The sequence below is a fragment of the Carya illinoinensis genome, chromosome 5 (genome assembly GCF_018687715.1).
Source record: "Carya illinoinensis cultivar Pawnee chromosome 5, C.illinoinensisPawnee_v1, whole genome shotgun sequence".
NCBI lineage: Eukaryota > Viridiplantae > Streptophyta > Magnoliopsida > Fagales > Juglandaceae > Carya > Carya illinoinensis.
Window position 1 is genome coordinate 4561761 of NC_056756.1, and position 21373 is coordinate 4583133.

A 21373-nucleotide genomic window follows, 5' to 3' on the forward strand; every position below is an offset into this window, starting at 1 on the left:
TTTTCTATTTGGCCACGTCAATGAGATGCTCTAACAAAAACTCATCTAAAATTCATACTGTACGTTGATTCTCACGCTGGTGGGACAGAAACTGAGATGAGCTCACGATAGCTCATGAACTAGAGTCCACTCTCTCTCTCTCTCTGTTATTTTTTAACAAATTATATATTTACTGTTTTTTAAGGCTACCGAACGTTGAGGAGAAGCAAAGGTGACAATAAAAGGCGCGTATGGAGCATGAAGAGAAGGTATCTAATCTTTTGATGGATAAGGCACCCATAAAAACAATAATAGTAAAGAGAACCACTTGAGTGTTGACATCAAAATGAGCCTATTTTGAAGGTTACTACTACTTTTCTTTCCATACTTGGATTTATTTATCATTATTTCCCAACCTTTGCCTTTTGGTTCCTTGTGGGTTTCCCTCGAAGCTGTGAGAAGAAAGCAATGGAAGTTGACCAACAGGTTTCATGCACGTGGAATTTTTATTATTATTATTTTTTGGGTTCTACTCAATGTAGTGACGGAGGAATCGAGGAGGAAGTGGACCGATGGGTGAAGTACATGTGGACCGACAATCGGTGGTGAGTTAATCAGGCTAATCATCTGTATAATTTATGCTGAAACATTAGGGACATCTTATTGGACAATGGTCTCAACTTCGGTGACATCTTATTGGACAAAGGTCCTTTTTTTTCTTGTCTCTTGCGGAAGAGTTCGAATTTTCATTGATGGGGACAATTTTTTGTTTTTTTTTGTTTTTAAATTCCTTTGAGTGGCTTGTTTTCCACTTATTCGGGATACTAACGTGTTAGGTTGCATTTAGACTGTGAGATTATTTTATATATTTTATGCATAATAATAAAAAATAATATTAAAATAATAAAAAATAATATTATACATTACATTATTGCCTTATTATATATAATATGATATTTATTATCAAATATTTATTATCATTTGATAATAAATAAATATATAATAAATAATTATTAAATGATGATAAATATTTCACGTCTTACTTAATAAGATTAAGTAAGATGTAAATAATATAGTAGTACGGTGTATAGAATTTTTTAATAATAAATAGTAATAAAATATTCTAAAATACTCTTATACTCAAACTAATAATAAGAAACCGTTTTGATTGAGGGATGGAACAGCCATACCGTTAACTGGCTGTTATTGAAAGGCTGGGACATGATAAAATATTCTTATTAGTAGGTAAAGGTTGGTTTTTTTTTTCGTATATTAATAAGTGGCAAGATGGAACATGCATTGGCTTATTCCCTATCTTGTTTCCCATTTATTTCAACAGCCAGGAAAGGTCGTGTTAGTTAATGAGTTTGGTTAGATGAGTCGAAAGGGTAAGCTCTAGAGAGATTATAAGAAGTTGTAGAAGTCGTGTTGTAAGATTCAAGATGAGTAGTATAAAGTGGAGTTGATGCGAGAAAATCAAAATTGCTCTCTCAAAGACGAAATGGTCATTGAATAGGACATGCACGTCTTATTTTGTAGCTTGTTTTTCTCTTTTCTTTTTTTTTCTTTTTTTTCTCAATAAATTTAAATTGAGGTGTTGTTTAGATACTGAAATAAGATGAGATAAAATGATTTTATATGAAAATTAACAATTTAATAAAATATTATTATAAATTTTTTTAATATTATTATTATTTTAAGATTTGAAAATTTTGAATTATTTATTATATTTTGTATGAAAATTTAAAAAAATTATAATTATGAAATGGATTCTCAATCCAAACGACCCTTAAATGAGAATTTAACAATAGAAGAATCGAAATGACATATACTAAGACCAAAAGTCATGCCTTCAGTAATATAGAGAAAGATAAAAAATAGAAGTTTGGCACAAGAAATCTTGGTTTGGTTGAACACCAAGAGAATTTAAGGCACCTAACTACTAAGATTATCAAGTAATTGCAAATTGGAAACCATTTTCCATGGTGGTTGAATGGCTGAGGTATTCTTGTTCTCATTTCACAATGCAAGCAACCACACACACACACATATATATACATTTTTTTAGCAAGTGTTGCCCAATAAACTTCGCAATTCATGCATATCTTGGTGTTTCTACTTAAAATATACATCAGATGCTTGAATTTGAAAAAACAATTGAGTAAACTGTTGTGAATTTGGACCTCCCAAATTCACCCCTCTTAGGATCTACCATTTGTAGGAGTAATAAGAAAAATAGAGAAATAATAACAACACAAGAAATTTACGTGGAAACTCCAAAACAGGAGAAAAACTGTGACGCCCCCAAATTCCGTTTGGGATCGGACGGACATTTGAAGCGTCGAGACATGCAACACAAGGTTACCTGCCCCCGTTCATGACATATAAGATGTAATAATCCTAACATGCATCTAACATTATGCAATATTCGCAGCGGATAATTTTTTTCTTTAGCAATACTATGCACCAAACTGAAAATATCTCAAATGCTTAAAACATACTTCATACATAAAAATCCATTGAACAATTAAGATCACAACACTAGTCCAAAATGGTTATGATCCAAAAAGTAGTAGAGATGCAACTCAAACGTACAAGTAGTAATTTACGTTAATTACTATATCAACATTTATGTTGCACCGTCACTTAGTCAACGGTGTCTAGTTGATCAGCTCCTGATTCTCCTTCAGGTCCTGTAACAAGATCTACCATTCGGGGGGAATGGTAGTTGGGACTACCAAAGTGAGATTTGATTACAAATCTCAGTAAGTTAACAAAAAACTTCCACACAAGCTAATGATGCATGGATGACAGTAAAAACATAAATGCATAATCAAATTCATAAGTAATTAAAGCATAACTTGGAGTACAACATATCATAATTGACATAACTTAAATTGAAACATGAACTAAACTTGACTTGACATGAACTTGATCTGAAACTTGACTTAGCATGAACTTGCTTTGAAACTTGAATTAACATAAAAAATACATACTCCACAGTTGTTGTGGTCCCATGTATTTTACATGTAAATACATACTCCACAGTTGTTGTGGCCCCATGTATTCTATGCAAACTTGACTTAACATGAAAAATACATACTCCACAGTTGTTGTGGCCCCATGTATTATACGTATAAATACATACTCCACAGTTGTTGTGGCCCCATGTATTCTACACAAACTTGACTTAACATGAAAAATACATACTCTACAGTTGTTGTGGCCCCATGTATTCTACGTGTAAATACATACTCCACAGTTGTTGTGGCCCTATGTATTCTACGCATCACAATTGTAGTTAAATACATACTCCACAGTTGTTGTGGCCCCATGTATTCTACACAAACATAATGTACTCAAGATGAAACGTGACTGAAATACAAAAGGACTGAAGCCCTGACGTAACATAACGTGACTTGAACATAACTTGAAATACATGACCAACTTGAGATAGAAACATTTCATAACATGGCATAACATATAATAGACAACATATTTAACATGACATACTTGTAATGTACAGTAATACATGACAGAATATATTATGTAACAGATAAAAATTGATAACAGAATAAATTCTGTATAATAGACAATTACGTGATAACTTGGCATGACATGACATATATGATAACATACAGACATACACTGTAGTTCTTTTACTTAGCACACATACACAGTAGACTGCTAGTAAGTTAAAAGCTAACTTACCTCGATCTCCGCGTTTTTTATAAAACTTCAAGTGCGACCACGAGGAACTGTAATTAGTGATTCTAAAAGTTAGAACTAAATCACTAAATATTTGAAATATGGAAAATACTAACTTAAAGAGTAAAATTTTCATTTTACTCTCTACATGTAGAAAAATGACCGTTTTACCCATAACTTAAGGATTTTGCATACTAACTCTAAAAGTTTCTAAAATTTACATTCCTCATGTAAATTTTGTCCTAAACTTAAATATCAACTCAGAAAAATTTAAAACAAAACACAACTATGAAGAACACACTATGGTTGAAACATCCATAGGCCATTTCCCTTTATTTTTGTTGCAATTCCTTCCAACTTCAAAACTCATGCTTAAACCAAAATTTTGCAACAAACATCTTCCAATCCTAAGTTCAAAACCATACTTAAAACATCCATTTAGAAAAACTAATAATCAACACCAAACTTTTTTGTAAAAAGATCCAAGCACTTGAATCACAAGTTTTGACCTTAAATCAAAACATCTCCAAGAATTTCAAAAATCAAATCTTACTTCTAACATATTCATAATATCATCCTAACATCAACCATGCTTTAAATCATCAAACTAAAGTCACCAAAATCACAAAATAAAATTTGGAGTTTTTGGTTTTACACTTAGTCCAAAAACAGAAACTTTTTCCTCAATTAGTTTTGATAAATCTCTTGATCTATGACTTATAAATATATGATCTTCAAACCAAACCATTACATGGTTTAAAAAGATGTCCTAAAACATATACAAGCTTCTAATTCAAGATCACATGGTTAGAAATTAATCAAAACATAAATTTAGCCAAGAATATCCACACTTTGGCTTATCTGATTATCTCTTTGCATAAAATTTCATATCTTTGAAACTAACATCAAATATCTTCAAAATAATAATATAACATGTATATAAGATGTTTAGGATCCTCTAATAAAATTATCAAAGTCATTAGAATAGGTTTAGACCACCAAAGAGTTAAACTTTCTCAAAACAGAAACTGTTTTTCCTCTTCCAGTTTCTAAGTTTCTAAATCTAAGAATATCTTTCATCAAAACCTTTAATCATGCAAAAATCCTCAACCAATAGTCATATATACATGTTAACAATACTCCATAAAAATTTCGGACCAATATCTATCCATTAGCTTGGTCAAAAACTCCAAACTATAACATATTCTCCAGTTTACCTCCCAGAATGACCTTTCTATAGTTTATACAATATTTGACTGACCAAATGATCTTCAAATGGGACAAATAAGTTATCCATGTAAACTAGACTAAAAAAGGAACAACTTATATGAAGGAGACTTTATGATAAAACACTTACAATAGCTTCGAAATTGGCGTGCAAAATACCTCCTAAAAGCTGTCCGAGAGAGAGTGTTTGATATTCTTTCAATAAAAAGTGTAAATGAAGATAATTTCGTGGGGAGAGGTGGCTGGAGATAATTATGGATGAGATATGGAAGAGATGAGGCTGGAGTTGAGAGTTGAGTGTAGTTTTCTCCTACCCAAAATATCTATAAAAGATTATCTCATAATATTCTATCCAATAGTATCTACAAAAAATCAACTTAAGATATTTTTATCTAATAATATCTATAAAAATCAACTCAAAATATTTTTACCCAATAATATTCATGAAAATTACCTCAAGATATTTCTTTTTATCCAATAATATCTACAGTTTTGAACAGACGTTTTGTCCGAAAATATGAAAAAATGTTATTGCGCCATAAGACTTTAAATAATCCTCCGAGTCTAATGGCACAAACTATATAGTTAGACAAAAACCTATACGATTAATGGATTCGTGAAAACTTATGAGGTTTTCACGAGGTTCCTAAAGTTAATAGAAATTTCACAATTGAATTTCTAGTGGGCTGTTACAAAAACCATCAGACCCAGAGAAGAAAATATACTATGTGAAAAATTGTTACAATCACACAATTTTTCTCCTCACCCCAAACACACCCACAAAGTTTTCCCCACTAGAAAAACTTTAACTCACACATCTTCCCATTTTACAAAAATGGACAACAGAGGAATTTAACTAGAGTCAAAAGTTACTAACTAAGCATTTGACTGGTGCACTTAAACTGAGAGGCTAAACCTCTTATTTATAAGCCTTGAGAGCTTGCTCCTTCCCATTTCCCACCCATGTGGGACTAACCAAAGGAGCAAAAAGTCCAACAATCTCCACCTTGCGACTTTGACTGGTCCCACAGCCAAGCTCCACCTCAATGAAGATCTTCATAGCTTCCGCTATCATGCTTCACTATAAATGCATACCCACTTAGAATAAATCAATTCCAAGTATTTCACTTCGGCTCATGTCGAAAACAACCTTGTTGAAAATTATGGTGTAACTTCCACGTTTGGCTCTCATAGAAGTTCATCAGCCATCGACATGAATTTCCACCACACACCCTGCATTAATGCCAAACCAATGCCCGTGTGCAAACTTGTGGACCTGCTAATATTAACACATCCTCTATCATGGCAACTTTGGGAATTAGCAACATGCCATAAGGATGTACATGTCTCCTTTTTCATGGAGAGAGATACAACATTAGCATCAATACTAGTATCTCCATTTACTGACTTAGAGCCACTTGCCGAATCCGCTCATTGTACTAGCCGTTTCACCAGTCGCTAGAATCACTGCTGACTTCAGGGGTTGATCTGCCATTCCATACATTGTGTAAACCAATTTCTCCACCTCAAATCTGACAAGATTTGAAGCTCTACTTCCTGATATTGTTTTGATGAATTTACTGTAGAAATGAATAGTACCTCACTAAATCAGTTCCCAGGAAAGATTGGAGGGTCACAATGGACACACTTAAAATTTCCAATCTCCTAGACAGAACCTCCTTAGACTGTACATATCCACACTACCACACCAAAACTCTACCCCACAAAAAGAACCTAGTGGCTCTGATACCAATTGTTGGAAATTTAGACCTCCCAAATTCACCCCCTAGGATCTACCATTTGCAGGAGTAACAAGAAAAATAGAGAAATAATAATAACACAAGAAATTTACGTGGAAACTCCAAAACAAGAGAAAAACCACCAGACCCAGAGAAGAAAATATACTATGTGAAAAATTGTTACAATCACACAATTTTTCTCCTCACCCCAAACACACCCACAAAGCTTTCCCCACTAGAAAAATTTTAACTCACATCTCTTTCCATAAAATGGACAACAGAGAAATTTAACTAGAGTCAAAAGTTACTAGTTAAGCATTTGACCGGTGCACTTAAACTAAGAGGCTAAACCTCTTATTTATAAGCCTTGAGAGTTTGCTCCTTCCCATTTCCTATCCATGTGGGACTAACCAAAAGAGCAAAAAGTCCAACATAAACAAGCTGGGAAGCAAACGACAAGTAGTTGGGTATCAAGAGTTTTGTGTGGTTTCGAAATGCCGAATATGGGCTAGAGATTCAAGCCCAAAGATACGACTCCGTTTGGTTGTTGGAGTGCACTTAGTTCAGCCTAATTTTAAGTTAAGTTTAACATTTAAACATATAACTCTTAAATTATTAAATTCGTATAAGTTTAAAACTTTCTTATACATGAAATTCATAATCTTTTTCAACTTAACACTTATTTATATGCGAGACTTACAACTTTTTTTAATTTTCGATAAAAAAATCTAAACTTACTTAACATCTAAATGCATTTAAACTCAACTTAAGTGAACCACATAAAAATCACTTTACTATATTAACTTATTACTATTCATAAAATATTCAATTCATTTTAACTCAACTCAATATTTAAATTCAACCATAGAGGCTAGAATGAGCTCGACCCACTCCATCGGCCTATGCTCTCTACGTCTACCTTTTGCACGGGAGGATGCTTTGTTTTGTTGTGTGTTTTGGTAAGCAAAGGAGGATGCTTTGCATTGTACATGGTAGTTATATTTTAGGATATTTATAAATAATAATAAAATAATTTAAGTTAAAATTTTTTATTAAAGATATATTTGAGATTACGTTAAAAGTCTTAAAAAGTATTTAAATAATTAAAACTTTTTAATAAAAAAATTGAATTATTTAGATGTTACATATTAAAAAATTTTATTATTAAATAAGTTAAAAGTACGTTTAAAGAAAATAATAATTTTGACACTTTTTTTTAAATGTGATTTTTTTAAATAATGCAGAATCTATTTCAAATTTTAAAAAGATTGTCAATGAACGAAAATGCTCATATTACAACTTTCAAATATATGATAATAATTTTAAAAATTTAAATAATCATAATTTATACTTTAGAAAGTACTTTTTTAATTTATTTTTAAACAAATATAATATGTTTAAAAGTGTTTTAAACGTATAGTTACCGAATAATAAATAATATTTTAATAATAAAATTTATTAATTAAGTTATAAGCTAATCATATAGTTTTGATAAATGTGAGAGAAAATAAAATGGATGTTTTCTGTCACGACATTAAAAAATTAAAAACCTGCGATTTTGGGAAGAAATATTGAAAATTTTTAGATTACTATTGTTTAAATTTTAAAAAAGACTAATTATTTAAAAAAATACATTTGTCAGTCGATGCGAAAGAGTTTTGAAAGGAACAAAGGACGGTCGGGGGCTCTTGTTTAAACGGTCAGAAAGTTCAAAAAGTTTTGAAAATGAAGGGGCCGCCTTGCTGCGTGTAATGGATTATGCCATTATGGGATGGAGGGGTTTGATTGAAAAAAAAAAAAAAAAAAAAAAGAGAGAAGGGGTCGATCTTCTTCTCACTTTTTAAAATTTGAAATTAACCCTCAAATGCCGGGCCCAAAACCCTCCCAAATCCAAACCCTATATGTATTATGCATGTATGTATAAGCGCGCTTCTTATCACTCACCGCACACTCTCTCTCTCTCTTCAGTCTTCTCTCTCCCCATTCATGCTTGTTCTTTGAAGGTATTCCTCGAAGCCCACCTTCTTGTAAGCTATTCCGTCCCTTCTTTCCATAACTTTGCTCGCACGATGGCTTTTGTTTTTTTCTTCTTTTCAATTTTACTCGCGTGTGTTATATGCAAAACTGGGTACTTCTATTGCAGCATTTGTATTTGGTTACTTGCACTGAATTCCATCTGGGTTCTTGCTGAAATGATTTCTTTCCATCTGGGGACCTCAATATTCAAGCAAAACAAATTTCCCGTGTGGGTTTATCGTACTATTCCACTTTTTTGTTCTCATTCTGGGTTCTCAGATTGGTTTGATTTGCGTTTTTGTCAGCTATAGATCTGATTTATCTTTTAAAAAATAAATAAATTCAATAGATCTCTAGCATTCGATTGTAATCCTTGTAGTCTCACTGCACTTACATTTGATCCGTTTGGTTGCCAAGAATTTGGAAGAAGTGAAAAGAAATGAAAATGTGATTTAGAGCCTTACCTGTTTTTAAAAAATTGGCTTTGACAGGATTAAATTGCCACTATAACTAGTGCATATAGTGGTACGAGGCTCAGTTAAGTGAAGATTTAGCTCTGTTGAGTTCCCAACATCGACAAGTCGAAGTAATTTATTTTTATTTTTATTTTTTCCGTTTCATATTATCTCAGTATTCTTAGAATGAATAGCATAATAAAAACTACCCTCAAATGCAACTTAAGATGCTTCTACGACAGATAGAGCTTACGTATTTTTAATTTATATCATCTTGATCAATGTTGTGCTTTCTGAAACTTTAAAAACGATTATACGATCTTTGTATTTGTGGCCTTGTCTGCACTAGCTTGTTATCTTAAACAATTTTGGAAGTCAACATTCTGCCTGTTTGATTTCTGTTCTCAGATAATGGACTCTCTCCCTGATGCCATTCTTCAGCATATCTTGTCGCACATCAACAATGCTAGGGATGTGGTAGCCTGCAACTCTGTCTCTAAGAGGTGGAAAGACTCAATGCCCTATATTCATAGCCTTTACTTCCCACGAAACTCTTTTGACAATCATGCTGGTTCAGTAAATCCTGACAACATCGTGTGGAAGGTACTATCATCAATTGTTCAACTAGAGGAGCTTGTTGTATATAGTCCATTTTCTGGAGCAGGCCTTTCTTCATGGCTTTCACTGATAGGTCCATCCCTCCAGCGTCTTGAGCTCCGAATGGATAACCTTGCTGAACTTCAGACCTGTAATGAGAACCCCTCAAAACTGAATTGCATCAGTGCTGCCATGAATTTGGAATCACTAAAACTTTGGGGCGTGTTAGTGACCCATTCCCCCAACTGGAATGTCTTTCAAAACCTTTGGAACCTTGAAATTGTTGGGGCTAGAATGGAGGATTCTGCATTATCGGCTGCACTTGATGCGTGTCCTAATCTGACCACCTTGTTGCTGCTTGGTTGTGAAGGGGTTAGATCGGTTTCAATTGACTTGCCTCATTTGCAGCAGTGCAAGCTGGATTTTTATGGCTTGGGTAACTGCTCTCTTTCTCTCACATCCCCCAAAATTGAATTCCTTGAAGTTCAAGGTTGCAGTTGGATTAGGGTTCGCGAGACAAACTATTTGAAGAATCTTTCAATTGCAAATAATGCAGGTAATTGGTTGACAGAAGTTTTCAATTCGGACTACTCCCAGTTTTTTCTTTTCATTTTTAGCAAATTAATGCCAAAGGATCTGAGTCATAACTTTCAACGATTTATTTGTTCCGGTAAATTCCTTTAGGGAGAGTCTACTTGGTGGACTTTGGGAAGCTTGAGGCTCTTGATTTCTTGTCCATCAGGGGAGTCCAGTGGTGTTGGGATGCAGTAAGAAATATACTAAAATGGGCAAGCGAAGTGAAGCATCTCTACATGAAGGTCGAATTCACTGGAGATTTTGAGGCCCTTCAACCCTTTCCGGAGATTGACTTGGTTGAGTTTTTTAATAGTCACCCAAAATTGCAAAAGTTTGATGCCCATGGTGCCATGTTTGCTGCCCTCTGCCAGAAGAACAGCCTAAAACATGTGAGTTGATAATGTCATTTAGCTGTTATTTATGATCAGGGTGAAGTTTTAAGCTTCATACTAATTGGGATTTGCAGGTGGACTCGGGATTTGTAATTCCATGTCTGGAAGAGGTGGTGATCACAGTGCGGTCACCACTAAATGCTGAACAGAAAATGAGCACCCTTGAGTCCTTGTTGATGTATGGGAAGAATTTGAAGGCATTGGTAATAAAGATTTTGCAGATGAAGAGCAGTCATAGCAGCACAGATGATTTCTTTGATGAGATTTGCAGGTTTAGATACATGAATCGCCATATAGTTCGAATGGAATGAAGTTGATAGGGGCCAAGTCCTCTCTAATTTATGCATTTAATCTGAATGACTAATCTTATCCTCTGATTACAGCTTGACTTCTGATCTGATCATAACCGTGATCATTATTTAATGATTATATTCATAACATGCTCTGTTCTTTACTTCCTGCTTTTGGGTTATGGTTTTGTTGTCTTTCATCCTCTGAATCATGGGAGCACACTGCATTGCATGCATAGTCTATTTCCGTGGTTTATAAGTTGTAAGGGAATATTGTTACAAGCTCAAGCAAACGATCTTGTACAGGGAATGAAGCTGGTTCTTTTTGTCTTTATTTCTGTATTTTGGTGATTAATGGTGATAACTAGGTTATTAGAGAGAGTTATAAACAATCTCAAACAGATTTTTGGGATAATAATCTTTTGCATACTTTATTAATGAAATGAGACTCCTTAAACAAACACTTCCAACCATATTAAACAATGTGAACAAGCTTCCCACTACTTGCTGCATGCTGCAACGCATCCTTTTAAACTTATTTCACCTGAGCTGCTGTTGCCTATCTGTCGGTAAATTTCATCCGGGGGTGGAAGTTTGGGTAGTTAGTATTGCCATTGCGAGGTGGGTTTTATTCCGTTTGCTGGCGCAAGTAAATTAAGCTATTCAGACAATGGGGAGGCAGGAGCTACTAGAAAATGCTTCTCTCATGCATATCAAAAGATGGACAACAGTAAAAAAATTGCTGGATGTAACCGCCTGCAGGAACCGTGGGGTTATCGTGTCCCTTTGTGGCATTAAATTATATGCACCGTTTTATTTTATTTTTTCTCAAAACGATTCCTTTCAACATTCCTTCATCTTCATCTCAGCGTTTCGAGTCTTTTCATTTCCAACTTTCAAACAAAAATACTCTCCAAGTACAAAGGTTACTTCGTCTTTCCCAAGCACAAAGTTAACATCCAAATTCAAGACTGCAAATTAAGAGTTAAAAGTGATGGATTTCTCTATTTTTCAGGCCTGGGGTAGATTCTGGGTAAATCAAGACGAATTATAAGCTGAGAAAAAGGAAGAAAGATCTAAAAACCAATTGCTTTCTTGCAGGAGCTGTGAAAGGGCATGTAATTAAGGAAAAAAGATCCAAAAGCCAATTACTTTCTCGCAGGAGCTGTGAAAGGACATGTAATTAAGGAAGAGTGAGGTGGCCAATACCCAATATTTCTTGGCTTGAGAAACCTGGTTCGCAAAAAGCCAAGAGACTCATGGTCTATATATTGTATGAGATTCGGTGCTTAAGCCCGCTAATAAACATGGACCCAGGTCTCCGATGTCGTTCCTCAGCATTTTTTTATTATTATTTGCAGGCCAGATTTATAATAGAATCCTTAAGTTAGGAAAGGAAATTTTTACCCAGTATGCATAGATCTGTAATAGAATTCTCAGCACCAACGAGCTCTACAAACCTCCACCTCCACCTTTTTTGACGCACCAAATCTCACAGTAGAATCTCAGGAACTGAGTGGGAATCAATGCAGGTGAAAGTTGGCCTCAGACGAAGAATCAAAAGACGACCCAAAGCTCTGCTTGTTCTCCTACACACGAACAAGCATAGATTTGAGACCCACGAAGACGACCCCTCTGCTTTTCCTTGAACCCACAAAGATAACTCCTCTGCTTATTTCGTTTGGGCGTTGGTTTCTATCTTCTTCATGTCCTCTGATTTACTTTCGTCCGTCTGTTTTTTTTAAATATATCAGCTGATGTGGCCAGCCAATTCCGCCGCGGTTTTTTGCTATGGTTGTACATAGAACTGCTCCGCTAGTAAATGGTATCAAGATATCCCCTACTGCATTTTATAAATAAAAAGGTCGATAAAAAGAAAAATTTCTAGAATCTGTTATTTCATCCAGAGAGAAAATAAAATTACGTTAGCAAAATCTAAATGAGCTTCTTCTTCTGAAAGAACCGCTTCAAGTGCCATAACTGCAGGGCCGAAACTGAAATGCAGACACCTAGGGACATGATACTAAACCACGCCACCCTGGAATTTGTTCGTTCACTCACCGTCCTCATATCCGCTTCCCTGTGAAGTACACATAAGAAAAAGAAAAAATAAAAAGATAATCACATTAGATATAACTTTTGGACATACTAAATTTCAATGAATCCCAACTAAGTGCAAACAATTACCTGTTCTTCAGGTAGAGTAAGTTATCATGAATCGCCTCCACTGCTCCCTCAAGTTTCCTCAGCTCGAGCTCAACACCCTATACATTAGCAATGCAGGGAGAGAAATGTCGGGATCAAGGATAAGAATGAAAAAGAAATACTTTAGGCAGAAATGCATGGGAGATTTTTTGTACACGGATGCTGATGCTGGTGCAGCACTGTAAAAGAAACCAATTCTTCCAAGTTTTTATCCTCCTTTTCAAACTTAAATGTAACAAGTCTGTTTTTTGCCCATTCTTTTCTCACCTTTTCATTCTTTTTACTTCAAGTGATAACAGTTGAACCTTATACCTATTCAAACTGCACCCCTTTAATGCTGGAGCCAAGGCCTAAGGCTTCTTTTCACTCACTTATTGTAAGAGCTATTACTACCACATCTATTTAACAGATAAGAAGTAATCCTATATTCCAAATTTATACAGGAAAATCTTTAACACATTTGAGAAATTCCAAAATAAAGTAATGTTAAAGCTGTGTGTCTGTATAATTAGCATGCTTTGAAGAAAAAAGATCAACATTATAAAAAACTCCATTCTGGTTTTATAGTTATTGGAACTTCTGAGTTCGAGTTTTAATAGAAACTTCAGTAATTTTATAAATCAAACTCCAAATTATTTCTATTAGATTCTGCCCTCAGCAACTCCTATTAAAACTACGTAAGAAAAAGGTAGCATGCAAATTCACTTGCAGTTGATGATCTTTTGCAGCTTTTAAAGCACTTTTAATTATGAACATGGTCAGACACAGAATTTCAACAACCTTTTAAAGAAGCACTTTGTTCATTCTTTGAGTTCGGCAAATAGATTAAGGCCATGCTTGGGAAGTGAGATGAATTGAGAATATCTCATCTCATTACCGCATGCCCTAACCTTTCAAAAATTTGACCCTGATAGAAATTTAGAGGCCAAGCGAAAGAAAAAAATAACAAAAAAGTGCTCACCTCAATTTTCTCTTTTTTAGCAACTGATTCCCAATCTTTTGCAGCAATTCCAGTTCTCCAGTCAAGGTTTACGCTAACATCTCCGCCTCCTGGGTTAGAACCATCTGCCCAGAAACAAGCCAGATAGCTGCCAGCCTCATGAGTTGTGAAAGCAAATTGTCCGTGTGTCACATTCTCCTTATGATAAAGATTATTTCCATATGGTGATGTCACCTGGGAAGAAAATGAACAATCGTTAGATTGCAACCAATTGAGACACCAAAAAATAATTCTCATGCTAGTAACATGTAGCTACCTTAGAAAAAAAAAATATGTAGCTACCTTTTAACTTACAAGAAGATAAGGTTGTGTTTATGCCCCAGGCATGATCATGAAAACGAATTTAGATTGTCAACTCAGTCTAAGATGTAACTAATTATATTATCTTTTCAAATAAAATCAAATTTGCATTTGATATCATGCAAAAAAAAAAAGAAAAAAGAAAACCCAATACTTCTGTTAACCTGTTTGTCAACCTATGCTAAGTCACATTTAAGTTAGCAATGTGGAATAGTACAAAACACTAGAAACCGATTACTCATAAAAAATGATCTAATTCGATATATGATTATAAATCTTGTGGCATGGTTAATCTAAAAAAACACCGTCATAGAATGCTAAACAGGGCAAACCATAGCATATACTGATCTAGTTTGACATATGCAAGTCTTAAAAAATTTAAACCTCTTTGCAAACTGGAGGGGATTATATGGCAGCCCCTAAACATAGGAGTGTGGAAGATGGCTCCTATTTGTCTGGTATGGTGTATTTTGAGGGAAAGGAATGATAGAAGTGTTTAGGACAGTGAACGGACCTTGGGAGAGCTTAAAACTTTCTTCAACAATACTTTGTTTTTATTAATAGCACCTATAAATTTTAATGGGCCAAGTTAGTTTTCATGATTTTCTTTTATCTTTTTATGTTCCTATTTGGTGTATACATCCACTAGGATTATACCATTAGCGTTTTTCAATAAGATTTTTGGTTACTTCTAAAAAAATAATTAAAAAGATTTTTTTTCTCCAATTGCACATTCAAGATTATGAAGTTCACATAGAGAAACATCAGAATGAAGAAACTTCGATAAGCATAGATGACATGTTAACACATCAACCCTAAAAAAGGAACTCGGATTAGATATAAACTTAGCAGTGGAGAATTTAAGCTTTTGGGTTCTTCGCTCCTAATCGCAAGAATCGGCAATGATTTCTTTTTTGGGTCAGAAGTTTATATTCCCAATAAATTCCATCGCCATCGATTATAGACTTTTCGTAACAGACATTTGAAGAGAAAACTAGACAAATCAATTGAAATTATGAACATTATAAATGAAAAAAGAACGCCTTAATTTCTCCACCACGTTTATCCACCATCCCATAATTAACCAACCTACGTAATCAATTATAAGAACACAAAACAAATAGGCTCTAATTGATTACAGATAAATTAGCGGAAAATCAGTAACAAAATAATTACAAGAGTCGAAACTCAAATAATTTTCCTTCAATCATACATACACGAAATTAGAACGTATCCTTTTCCCCGACGAACCAAATTACTGTAAGAGATTAAGCTCTGAGGACTGTAAACCTGTGTCATCACTTTTCCTAGCAACCAAATAGAGGAATAGCACGCATGCATGAAATAAACAAACCGTAACCACAACTGATCATCCAGGATCAAGCATTAAAGAACCTCGGGAAAAAAATAAATAAATAAAGAAAGAAGGAAGGCATTGGGGGTGAATCTGACCTTGACGGAGATGTTGGAGGTTTCACGAGTGGGATCATCGGAGATGACAAGGTAGTCACCCAAAACGACGACGTTGTTTTGAATTTCCTCGGAAACGCACTTGGTCCTGGCGGCCTTAGGTAAGGTAAGCCAAACGGCCTGGGCCTTCCATACGACGTCGCTGGCGAGGAAGCATATGAGTATCAAGGAAAACATCACCTGGGCCCCCCTCATCATGGAGATTCTCTCTCTCTCTCTCTTCCCTTGGGTGAAACAAGGAGAATGCTAGTAGCTCTTGGGATCGCTACCTTCACTTCAGGTTGCAGGGTTTTCTATTTTTTTATTTTATTTTATAGGATTCATGTTATTACAATTTATAGGTATATATTATTTTTCATAATTATGTAAAAATAAACAAATTTATTGACATTAAAAACACCATTAGTTTACAAGTGTAATGGTCTAATAGCAAGATCAACAGAATGGGCCAATGATGCCATAACAGGCTAGGCTAGGCGAAGGCCTCTTGGGTTTGTAGCAAGTTAGTTAGGTTAGTTAACTATATTTTTTCTGTAAATAATCTTTGAAGTATGTAACCAATGGATTGTGACTTTAATCAATTTAATACATTCTCTCTATGAAGTCAATTTGTTCATCTATTCATAAACAAATTAAATTTTATCTGGTGTGAGTCTCATTTTTCATTACAAGATCTGTTCTTTATGTATGATTCATGTCAATTTGAACAATAATAAGAGTAATATCTTATAAAAAATATCAAAACAGAGAGAGTTTGACAATGAGGAGAGGGGAGAGGGGAGACGGAGCTCCTCCCTCTACCAAGGGGCATATCAACTTTGCGACACAAGAAATATTGATTGGATGACAAGAGAGAAAACAACTTAAAAAATGACAATATTATTATAAATCAATCAAAATAAAGAGAGAGTTTCAAACATAGAGAAAGAATGAGAGAGAACTCAGAGAGGTTGAAAGAGAATAAGAGATGTTCTCTTATTGATCTGTATATCAAACTTATATATTTCTTAAAGAATTCAACGATATATATAGGCGTACAAAGGGGACTATGCTAGCTTACTATGCTAGCACTATGCACTATGCATTTGACGACTAGATAAATGTGGTCATACAATTCAAGATAGTTTATAACACTTCCCCTTTGGATGACCATATTTAAAGAATATGCCTCGTTAAAACCTTGCCAAGGAAAAAACCCTGTGGGAAAAAAAACCAATGGCGAAGGAAAAAGAGTACAGTATTCATATGTATTGCCGAGTGCTTTAGGATTGCCTCATTAAAACCTTGCAAAGGAAAACCCAGTGGGATAAAATCTTAGCGAAGGAAAAAGAGTACAATCAGCACAAGTCTTCAAGACATTACTTCCCCTGAAAAGTGCATGATAACAGGTCTTCAAACCTCCGCATTCCAATGTTCTGCATAATCTTCTTAAATGTTGCAGTTGGTAATGCTTTAGTGAATAAATCTGCCAGATTTTTACTTGACCGTACCTTCTTGATATCAATTTCAACTTTCTTCTCATGAATTGCAATGATCTTCTTGTGTGTATCTGAAAGATAACTCGTATTTGTACATCTAACTAACTGTGGACTTGATCCATGTTGATAAAATAGTCACAACTGGATCTTTCTGCTGATCACTACTCTTCTGGAGTTGTACTCTTCTGGAGTTCTTGTAAATAACACAGTTAGTGGAGAATTCATCAACATTAAACTGCTAACCTCATTTTTAATAAAAACGGTGGCCAGCCTTTTAAGATCAGACAAGCACCGCAGATTTTCAACTCCTCTGTAGGTGTCAGGCGTGCTGTCAGGTGCTGCAGCTGTCAGGCGTGCTGTTAGGTGCTGCAGCTGTCAGGCGTGCTGTCAGGCGCTTCAGCTGTCAGGCGCCGCAGAGCTATGAAGCTATATTTCGTCTCTTTTCTCTTGCTTCACGAGAGATGTTGTATCATAATTTTCTCTATAAAAGAGATATTCAGCTCATATTCATTCACATCTCATCTTCTTCACTTTTCTGTAATCATACTGTATTTTTACTCTGTAATCTCTTTATGCATTTTTACTCTGCAATGGCTCAGCGATCTTCTCATGGCCAATATATGAGGTACTCTGCACCTCGTTCATCAGCTGTTCCTGCTTCTACCACAGGTGCTATCATGCAATATAATGATCTGACTCGTAGGGCAGATAATGAAGCTATCTATGAGCTTGTGAGTCTCGGTACCCGATACTCATCATCCATTGTCGCATTTTCTCAGCGACTGCAATCCAGAACTTGTGGAGTTGACGATCTCCACGAGAATATTTTTATACTTCAGCGACTTCTTCTGGAGTCCAACATGAAGATAGAATCAATAAAGTAAGAGAATAGGAATTTAAAATCCTCGCTTAAATCTTCTTTTCGATTGCCCACCGCTTTAGATAGGGATGTCATGCAGATTCTTGAAGAACAAGAGCATTTGAAGAATGAGGCAAAGTGCCTTAAATTTCTGTAATTCTTGTTTCAAGATAATAAAATAATATTTCACAAATATTCATATTTGTGTTTCTATCTTTTGGTAAATGTTCTTTGTGCTTTATTTCTTCTTTAATAATGCACATTTCATATCAAACCCATAATATGAATCTGAAATACTAATTGTATTAAAAGATGGCATTTCATGACTAATAACATCATCCATCTTCCCCTTGAAGCCGCAAGGGTTTCAGATTTATATTTCAAATATGTGCAGTTTTTATGAGCTCTTCTGGAGTTTCAATGACATTTAAATCATATATATAAACTGCAATAATAGCTTGTTTTCATTTGCGTTTGGATTGCTTTAGATCATATAAGGATCTTTGAAACTTGATAGAATACATATTTCCAGATGTATTCATATTAGAAGTTTCAGACATTTTCTATCATTCAGGGATTTTCATATATATATATATATATATATATATATCATGATCCAATGATCCATATAAATATGCAGTTAATCATGCATATCCAAACTCTCGGTAACTTTCAAGCTAATAAAAATCTCAATATGATTTCAACCACTTTAAAAACATATCAATATTGTTTCTTCGATAAACTAACTTGTGATCTCTATATCACATTTTCATATTAAAAGTTTCAGGCTTTTTATATCATGTATATAAATATCCATTGATATTTAACAAAAATCACCTCTTTAGGTATTTGGATTTCAAGTCAATATTTATCACATTTTACTTAGTGATATCAATTCTGCATATCAATTCTGCAGGAATTGAGAAACTGACTCGTGATTTATATATCACATTTTTATTTCCTTTCTATAAATACCCACTGACATTCAACAAGCATCACCTCTTTAGGTGTTTGGACTATAAGTCCCGATGCATTATATTTTACTAGTGAATCAATTCTGCAGGAATTGTTTCTTTCAAATTTGGCCAATATTTTACGTCGTATTCTTCGACGATTCTTGATTCACTTTCATCATTACTTCTGGTAATGTCAATTGTCATCTCATATGGAAATACGTTGTGGACAACGATTTTATTTCTATTCATAATTTCTCCATTATTCATGAAATGTAACGAGATCTCGTTATTTTCAGGTACCTGTCCCTCTTCAAGGGAAGACATTTTCATGATAAACCTCTTCAGGAGACACTCTTCAGGAGATTTGTACTCTTCAAGAGTTTATATAGGAGAATTTTATACAGAAAATCTGGATGGACTTTATTGCTTGTTTCGTGGGTATGGCCTCTTCAGGAGCACCAATTATTTGTGTCTTTCTCTTTTTGAGATGCTCTATCTTTTGTATCAATAAGTCTCACATGCCTTTAGACATGTCTTATGTTCATTAGACTGCTGAATTTCTTAATTGTCCTTCAGGGACTTCAATCCTCGCTGGGATTTTAGCAGCTCGAATATGAGACATTTTTATCTTATTGCATCCATAATTTAATTATCATATGAACTTCTGGTTCACATATGATAATCAAGATAATGTCGAATTATTTCATCTTATTTGCTTCTGACAAATTTTTCTTTCCACTTCTGGTGGTAAGACTTTATAGTAAAAGAATCTTCTGATTCTTTTATGGACGTCCATATGAAAATTATTCGACTTATCGTAATTCATTTTAGATTATCAAGATAATCATGAAAAGATACAAATATTTTGAATCATATCACTTTTTGATGCATCATAATATTTGATTCAATAATTGTATAATATCATCTCAAAGAGAAAGTTTATAGCTTTTCCAATATGAGCTTCTGGCTCGAAAAGATATTCATTATCACGTTCAATCTCTTAGTTTCTTTGAATAAAACGTATCATTATTTTCACTTCAGGGAATAGAATGATATAAATTCATTATCATTCACTTCAGGGAATGATATAGATCTAGTAAGACGTGACTAATGATTCTTATAAAAAACTCATTATTTTGCTCAGTCACTGAAAGACCTGATACAAATTTAGAATATATTGTGAACGTTTGCATTTCATATTGCTATTTCAGGAGCATACTCGATATTGCTACTTCAGGAGCACATTCGAGACGTTCATTCAAATACATATTTTTTTCACAATTTCAATTATGCAACTTTAGGTGCATAAATCATAATGAGCTTTTGGTACACGATCCTTCAGGGATGCTCTATTTTCATTCTAAAATAAATTATATCATCAATAATTCATAACAAGTACAAAAAGAATAAATAAAATTTGTATCTAAACTATGTGAATAAAATTATTCACAGATATAATTGATATGTAAATTATGAAAATTTTAATTCACCAATATTTACTTTAAACATTTCAAATGATATATTGAAAAACTTACTTGAAGTAAAAATGCCCACTGAATCCTGTTCGAACTCTGTCATATAGGTTTACTTTGAACTCCACCGAAATTGGCTTGATGGTATCTGGACCCCACTCCACATGATTTACCAGGCTGCCTGTCCTTTGCTAGCAACTTGCAAAACTGAGTAGAAAAACTTTATAGCAACACTCACCTCACAACACTAAGTTGCATGCGTAGGTATCCACCGCACTAAATAAATCAAACTTTTCTTTTTATATCTATACTTTTTCAAGATATATAAAATAAAAAAAATATAATAATATAAGAAAATAGGAGTTATAATGGACGTCTTCTTCCACCCATCCATTTTTAACTTTTATCATTTTTATTTTATTTTCATCAACAAACGCCCATTTTTCTGACTTTTTTTTTTTTTCCAAACTTTCACGTTTCCTTTAGTGACTTTGTCGCATAAAGCCAAAATGATAAAGATTCACTCTTGTAAATTGTATGTGAGATTTATTGTCAGTGAAGTCGGCCACGTTCATGGACTCCAGCACCCTTATTCAAATGCTTCCGACAAGCCCCACGCCTTTTGAATTTTCTTCTCCTGTAGGAAAAACTGAT

General features: G+C 34.1%; 2 protein-coding genes across 4 annotated transcripts; one reads left to right on the plus strand and one right to left on the minus strand.

Annotated features, from left to right (window-relative positions):
- Nucleotides 1-8436: 8436 nt before the first annotated feature.
- LOC122311743 (F-box protein At1g10780-like) lies at nt 8437-11127 on the plus strand. Of its 3 annotated transcripts, XM_043126396.1 has the most exons (5): nt 8439-8680; nt 9161-9255; nt 9533-10277; nt 10406-10686; nt 10764-11127. In XM_043126396.1, exons 3-5 carry the CDS (start codon nt 9536-9538, stop codon nt 10998-11000), a joined length of 1260 nt encoding a protein of 419 aa, XP_042982330.1. In that variant the 5' UTR covers nt 8439-8680; nt 9161-9255; nt 9533-9535; the 3' UTR covers nt 11001-11127. The 3 variants fall into 3 exon arrangements, with proteins under 3 accessions (XP_042982329.1, XP_042982330.1, XP_042982328.1); XM_043126395.1 differs by lacking the exon at nt 9161-9255 and having other exon boundaries at nt 8437-8656; XM_043126394.1 differs by lacking the exon at nt 9161-9255.
- Nucleotides 11128-12346: 1219 nt separating this feature from the next.
- LOC122311744 (transmembrane emp24 domain-containing protein p24delta3-like) lies at nt 12347-16239 on the minus strand. Its single transcript, XM_043126397.1, has 5 exons — nt 15937-16239; nt 14146-14358; nt 13167-13243; nt 12904-13059; nt 12347-12822 (listed from the first exon to the last, which is right to left on the minus strand). Exons 1-4 carry the CDS (start codon nt 16150-16152, stop codon nt 12915-12917), a joined length of 651 nt encoding a protein of 216 aa, XP_042982331.1. The 5' UTR covers nt 16153-16239; the 3' UTR covers nt 12347-12822; nt 12904-12914.
- Nucleotides 16240-21373: the final 5134 nt, after the last annotated feature.

Coding starts and splice junctions, on each gene's coding strand:
- LOC122311743 (XM_043126394.1), top strand. CDS start 8,555: ATGTATTATGCATGTATGTATAAGCGCGCTTCTTATCACTCACCGCAC. Junction 10,278..10,405: donor TTCAATTGCAAATAATGCAG/GTAATTGGTTGA, acceptor AAATTCCTTTAG/GGAGAGTCTACTTGGTGGAC. Junction 10,687..10,763: donor AGAAGAACAGCCTAAAACAT/GTGAGTTGATAA, acceptor TGGGATTTGCAG/GTGGACTCGGGATTTGTAAT.
- LOC122311744 (XM_043126397.1), bottom strand. CDS start 16,152: ATGATGAGGGGGGCCCAGGTGATGTTTTCCTTGATACTCATATGCTTC. Junction 14,359..15,936: donor CCTCCAACATCTCCGTCAAG/GTCAGATTCACC, acceptor TTTTCTTCCCAG/GTGACATCACCATATGGAAA. Junction 13,244..14,145: donor CTAAAAAAGAGAAAATTGAG/GTGAGCACTTTT, acceptor GCTAATGTATAG/GGTGTTGAGCTCGAGCTGAG.